The following is a 6,579-nucleotide window of genomic DNA, read 5'->3' as shown; positions in this document are numbered from 1 at the left end:
GCCGCCTCTAACAGTCAGACACCCCGGCAGAAAGTCAGCCTCTACCTCCCCCCTCCCCTCCTCCTCCCCCGGCCACAAAGTAATAACAAATGTAGCTGGGCCAAGATGCTGAGCCCTGCGAACGGAGAGCACATCCACCTGGTCAACTATGTGGAGGATTATCTGGATTCCATCGAGTCCCTGCCTTTCGATCTCCAGAGGAACGTGTCTCTGATGAGGGAAATCGATGCCAAATACCAAGGTACACATTTAATAACCCACCCTTCCCCCTTGTCTGTGAGCGCCCCGGCTCCGTTCCCCCTGTGTGTGTGTGTGTGTGTGTGTGCGGGGGGAGGGCAGCGCGCCCTCGGTGCCGGGGCGGAACAAAAGATGAGCTTTCCTAACACAGCCATTTTGACAGAAAGCGGAATAAAGGAGGGGGCCCGGCGGGCGGCTGTACGGGACGGGCAAACAGTGGCAGGAATACTCCCCCTCTCCTTCCGCCCTCCCTTCACCCGGGCTGGGTGAGGGGGTCCCTGCCCGGGCGGCCTGGCAGCGACTCGAACCTCTTCCCCACCCCGAGTTTTGAGCCTACTCAAAGGGGGAGAGCAGAGTGAGAGTAAGGGCAGGCTGTGCCAGGGGTAGGGAGTCGGGTTTGTGTAGGTATGTGTGCGGGGAAGGGGTCTGCAGCCCGGACGGCTGTACGCTCTGGCCGGCCCCGAGTGCCCTGCTTCGGCGGAGGCTCCATCTCCCTGTGTGCGGGGCCGAGCCGGAGCTGCTATTTATACCGCCCCGTTCCCTCATTACCATAGCCCGTCCCCCTTCTCCACTCCCATTGGTCAATGTCTGCTTCCGGATTCACCGGCGCGCTCGTTGATAGGTCGCCGCTCCCGCCAATCACCGCGGGAGAGGGGCGTGGCTCCGTTCGTTGACTGGCTGAGCCTGGCGGGAACCTGAAACGCTGATTGGCCGGACGAGCTGTCAGTCTGGGTATGGGCGGTGTCTGTACTAGCTCCGCCCTCTCCTGGTGCCGCCTCCATTTTGGGCTCGGGCCGGGCGGTGGGAAGTCCGCAGGCGCTGGTATCCCCTCAGGCCCGGCCAGGCCCGGCCCGGAGCCTGCTGTAGCTGCTGTGTGGGGAGTAGAGGGCTGCTGTTTGTCTCCTGGCGCAGAAAGAGGGAGAGGGGTGCCCACTGCAAACTTCTATACTCAGAGAAAGAAAGCCTCAGGGCGCTGGACTGTGGGATCACAGCACAGAAACAGGCCCTTGAGCTCATCATGTCTGTGCTGGTCAGCAAATGGGCCGCACAGTGGTTAGCTCTACTGCCTCACACTGCCAGGGACCCGGGTTTGATTCCCAGCTTGGATCACTGTCTGTGTGGAGTCAGCGTGTTCTCCCCGTGTCTGCGTGGGTTTCCCCCAGGTGCTGTCCTACAGTCTGAAAGGTGTGCTGGTTAGGGTGCATCGGCCATGCTAAATTGCCCCTTAGTGTCAGGGGGAGTTAGCAGCTTAAATACGTGATGTGGGGATAGGATTGTTGCCGGTACAGGCTTGCTGGGCTGAATGACCTCCCTCTGCACTGTGAGGATTGTATGATTCAAATGCCTATCTATTCTAACCTCACTTTTCAGTGCTTGGTCCACAGCCGTGTACACTGTAGAATTTCAAGTGCTCATCTAAATGCTTCGTAACTGCTGCACTATTCCCACCTCTACCAGACTTTCAGGGCAGTGAGTTCCAAATTCCCATCGCCCTTTGGATTCAAACCCCCTTCAAATCTCTTGCCCCTTACCATAAAAAACCATTTAAAAAAATTTGCCCCCAGTTAGTTTGCAAATTGTGGATATTTGTAAATAATCCACGTACCTTGCATGAAAGGTCTACGTTGAATCAAAATCTGATGTCAGCACAATGTAGAAAACAGTTAAAGTGAATAATAAACATTTGGTTGAGATACAGAGTTACACATTCCTACTTTGGAAAATATTTTGTCCTAAGGCAGACAGTATTTACAAGCATAGCCAGCACTGATGGAGGGTCAGTACTGAGGGAGCACTGTACTGTCAGAGGACTGGGGTCAGTGCTGAGGGCGCACAAAACTGTCAGAGGGTCAGCGTTGAGGGAATGTCACATTTACAGATGTGCTGTCTTTTAGATGAGATGGTCCAATCTGCTCTCTTGGGTGGATATTAAAGATCCCATGGCGGTTTTTCAAAGAAGATCTGGGTGAGTTGTCCCTGCTGTCCTGTGGCTAATATTTATACCTCAACTGACCAGTGAAAGAGATGATCTGATCATTATTACATTGCTGTTTGTGGGATCTTGCTGTATATAAATTAGCTGCTGTTTTTCCTGTATTGCAGTGGTTACACTTCACAAATATTTAATTGTCTGTAAAGTTTTTACTGTCTCCTAATGATGTGAGGGATGCTATATAAATGCAAATCTTTGCTTCTCTCTCCAGACATCCTGAAGGAGCTGGATGAATATTACGAGAAGCACAAGAGAGAGACAGATGTGGTTCAACGCCGGCGGATTCTCCATTATATCCAGCGGGCCCTGATCCGGAGTCAGGAGCTAGGTGACGAGAAAATCCAGATTGTTAACCAGATGGTGGAGCTGGTGGAGAACCGGAGCCGGCAGGTGGACAGCCATGTGGAGCTCTTTGAAAACTGTGCAGAGAGCAATGATGCCAACAACAAGTCCTCACTGGACAGGTCCAGGAACGAGGGCACCACACCAACAGAGAAACCCAGCGCCAAAAGATCCAGGAGGCAGCGCAACAATGAGAACCGAGAGAATGCATCCAGCAACCATGACCATGAGGAGGCCAGTGCCGGAATGCCAAAGGAGAAAAAAGCCAAGACCTCCAAAAAGAAAAAGCGATCCAAAGCTAAGGCGGAGAGGGAAGCATCCCCGGCAGACCTGCCCATTGACCCCAACGAGCCTACTTACTGCCTGTGTAACCAGGTCTCCTACGGTGAGATGATTGGCTGCGACAATGAGGAGTGCCCCATCGAGTGGTTCCACTTCTCCTGTGTGAGTTTGAACCACAAGCCCAAGGGCAAATGGTACTGTCCCAAATGCAGGGGAGAGAATGAGAAAACCATGGACAAAGCACTGGAAAAATCCAAAAAGGAAAGGGCCTACACCAGGTAGTTGCAGCACCAGCCTTTCTGTTATCTGTACAGCAACACAAATTAATGTATATTTATTATTGAGAGGTGAAAGAATGGTGAGAGTGTATTTGAAGGAACCATTCCTTCAAATTCTGGACACCAGTTATCTTTTATTTTTTTTCCAAAGTAGTGAGGGGGGAGGTGGGGTGGGGGGTGGGGTAAAGGAGCCCTGGTTTTTAAGTCTTGTCCAGTGCATGGACTGTTTCTGTTTTGTAAAAATAACACACACCTCAAACTGGGAAAATTCTCAAACTGTCAGTGTTCGTTTTCTTTTAGTATCAGCTTTTCATCCCCACCAGAACAAAACAAAACAATTTGGAAGAAGTGGTTTTATTGAAATATTTATCAGAAAATGCTCCTTTTTTTAGTTTCTCAGATGTATAAATGTACAGGTGCGAGCTTTTCATGTATAGTGTATGATTCATCTGCATAGGCCATATTGTAAGAAATAATTTTATTGTTACTTGTTGAACATAAATACTGTACAGCTGTGATATATATATAAAACAAAAACCTACAATGAAATATCTGGCAGTTGTGCGTGTGGTTTCTACGTCATCCTGTGACTGTTTTGGGAACTGGTGGGTCCATATTCACAGTTTTCCCCACACAGATTGTTCTCTTTATTTCCAACCCCCACTCCACCCCCTAAAGAAACCTGCTACTTTAGCCCATACCTCACCTACTGATCCCCATCTGCCGTGGCTCACTACTGCTCCTTTGAGTGTAGCCATTGATGGTTCGACTCTGAGAGTCTGCCTCTTCGAACCGAGGAAGCCTCAGGGTCGGAAAATCATTTTTCTAAATGCAATTAGATATCAGGAATGTAATAGTACAGAAATATCTGTATCAATTGTCCAGGACCTATCTTCAAAATCTTACCTTGTTTCATGTTTTTATTTCACATTATTCCCACCTTTTCATTTACAATGGAAACTGGCTATGTAGACTGTCACGCTGTAATGACACCCTCCCACCAGTGGCAGTGATATAATCAGATATGCATTTTCTAGCTCCTTTGCTTGACTGCTGATGAAACTTTCACTGACTCTACTTCACTGCTTCCTCCTGTATTATACACTCATCTATTCAGTTATAAATGAAATACAATTTAAAATTGATCCATGAAAAGAATATATCCCCCAACGTTAATGCTGTGACAGGCTCTAAAACACCTGTTTCGTTCCTTCTCAACAAAATTTCATTCAAAGTCCTGCATTCCTGGGGTTATCCCCTCTCACATGCATTACACTACATTTCTGTACTTTTAACTCACGTCAGAGATCATATTTTAATCTCATTCTCTTCAAGGATTCTGACACCAACACAGATTTTTGCGTGTTCTGAAATCCAGGGACAGTGAGTAGTCTCCCCTGTGCCTTGCCAGAAAATTGAGGTGGAACAGTCTCCAAAATAAGTCCAGTGGAACTCCACTCATTGGTGTATGGGTCTGCTCCTGTTCCTGAGAACACTGTAAATTCTCTTGAGTTTCTTATCTAACCCAGGATCTGCCTTCTAATCCCCGAGGACCACATCTGGCATCGTATAAACAGCTTTTATGAAAGTTCAACTATGCAAAGACGACAGAGCAATCTTCATCCATCAAGCCAGTGGCTTCCAGTAAATCAGCCAGACTGACCCAGATTTTCAGAAGCCTTGTTCATATTCCTTATTTCTGACAGGATTTGTTCAGGTAAATTTCTCATATTTACACTCAGCCGATGTGAGCCTAATTTGTGAACTGTTTGACCCCAGTTAAAAGCCATGGTTTGACAAGCTCAAAGTAATGTCTCACTTTTGCCATGTTTAAATAGCTGCTTTTCTTTAACTATCTATAGGAACAGGAGTTAGCCACACGGCCTATCGTCCCTGCACTGCCATTCATACTATCTTGGCTGATCTTTCCTGCCCCTTCCCCATATAGAGAGCAAACATCTTTCTATCCCAGTCTTAAATATACACAGTGATGGAGCATCCACACCCTTTGGGGTAGAGAATTCCCAAGGTTTACAATTGTCTGAGTGAAGAAATTTACATTATATATCTGGAATATAGCAAGGCCCTTGTCCTGTGCAGCAATATAGAGTAATTAATGATGAATTTCAGCGGCACCAGGTTGTTGGAGTGCAACAACAATGGTGGAGAGGTCCCATTTGTAAATGTCCCTGTTGGTTATTTTCAAAGGGATCTTTGTAAAAGTTGAATTTGGAAATTGATTCTTGATGATGTATCTCTGAGGGTAAATGCAACCTGGGGATAGCAGCTTGACTCCCGCTTCACAACCCTTCCCATTCCTAATAACAAGTTAAAATCACTAAATCCAAACACAGGCTTCTGCCAGAAACTGATGCCTTTGTTATAAATTTTAATATAGGTACTAGAAAAAAAAATTGAATGTTATATATTTAATATTATTGTAATTTAAGAAAAACCTCCTTTTGGACATTGAAATTTCAGTTACTGAGAAAAAAACCTGAAAAGTTTTCAGAGTATTTTGAATGGTTATGGGAGGACATGATTAAGTCTCATCATGACAGATGAGAGTTGTTTTTTCCAATGTTAATGTGAAGAGCGTTTGATCTCTCACTGATTCTGCCCCCAAGCTGAAGAATCCTCTATACCCTCATAAATGTTGCACAGTTCTTGGAGGAAGTGTTGAGGAAAGCCATGGCACTGTGCATACATCGGACAGCAAATCACTCATTTATCACTGATGAGCAAGCTGGTCCTGGACTGTCAGGCCCGGTCATGAGGAGTACAAGAGCCTGCCAGGAAGAGCACTGGCTATGTCTAAAATTGAGATACTCTGCTGAGCAAAGCTCCAATATTGGACTAAATGCAAAATAACCAATGTAGGTAAGCAGCTATGCAATCCTGCAACTAACAGATCAGCTCTAAGCTCTGCATCCTTACCACATCCAGTCATGAATGTTGGTGGACAGTTAAACTCACCGGAGGAAGAGACTCCTCAAATTATCCCATTCCCTGAAGGAGGAGCCCAGCGCATCAACGCAAAAGATAAGGCTGAAATATTCACAACAATCTTCAGCCAGAAGTACTGAGTGGATGATCCATCACAGCTTCCTCCTGAGCTTCCCAACATCACAGATGTCAGTCTTCAGTCAATTTGATTCACTCCACGTGATATTAAGAAACATCCAAAATTCATTGATACAGTAAAGACTATGGCCTCTGACATTCCAACAATAGAACTGAAAACTTGTACTCCAGAACTGACCGCTCCCCTAGCCAAGCTCTTCCAGATCTGCTACAACACTGGCATCTATCCAGCAATATGGAATGATGACTGCTTCAGGAAAGTTGTTGCAGTGTTAGCATTGTAACTCATTTCACAGAGTGAACACGTATAAAGGGCATCGCTGACCTTCTTGCAGATCATGGCCTGCTCAATCGTAACGCTGG

At 46.6% G+C, this 6,579-nt stretch overlaps 1 protein-coding gene across 1 annotated transcript; it reads left to right on the top strand.

Moving 5' to 3' along the window:
- ing1 (inhibitor of growth family, member 1) lies at positions 1 to 3,674 on the top strand. Its single transcript, XM_080198034.1, has 2 exons — positions 1 to 241; positions 2,442 to 3,674. The coding sequence occupies exons 1-2, from the start codon at positions 106 to 108 to the stop codon at positions 3,134 to 3,136; spliced, it is 831 nt and encodes a 276-aa protein (XP_080054160.1). The 5' UTR covers positions 1 to 105; the 3' UTR covers positions 3,137 to 3,674.
- Positions 3,675 to 6,579: the final 2,905 nt, after the last annotated feature.

This window comes from Carcharhinus amblyrhynchos, chromosome 10 (assembly GCF_965287045.1).
Source record: "Carcharhinus amblyrhynchos chromosome 10, sCarAmb.v2.hapA, whole genome shotgun sequence".
NCBI lineage: Eukaryota > Metazoa > Chordata > Chondrichthyes > Carcharhiniformes > Carcharhinidae > Carcharhinus > Carcharhinus amblyrhynchos.
Note: the sequence above shows the minus strand (reverse complement) of the source record. Positions and strands in the feature narration are given on the sequence as shown.

Bases quoted from the DNA above. Each gene is read 5' to 3' on its own strand.
- ing1 (XM_080198034.1), top strand. From the start codon at position 106: ATGCTGAGCCCTGCGAACGGAGAGCACATCCACCTGGTCAACTATGTG. The intron at 242-2,441 runs GTACACATTTAA...TTCTCTCTCCAG, and splicing joins AATCGATGCCAAATACCAAG to ACATCCTGAAGGAGCTGGAT.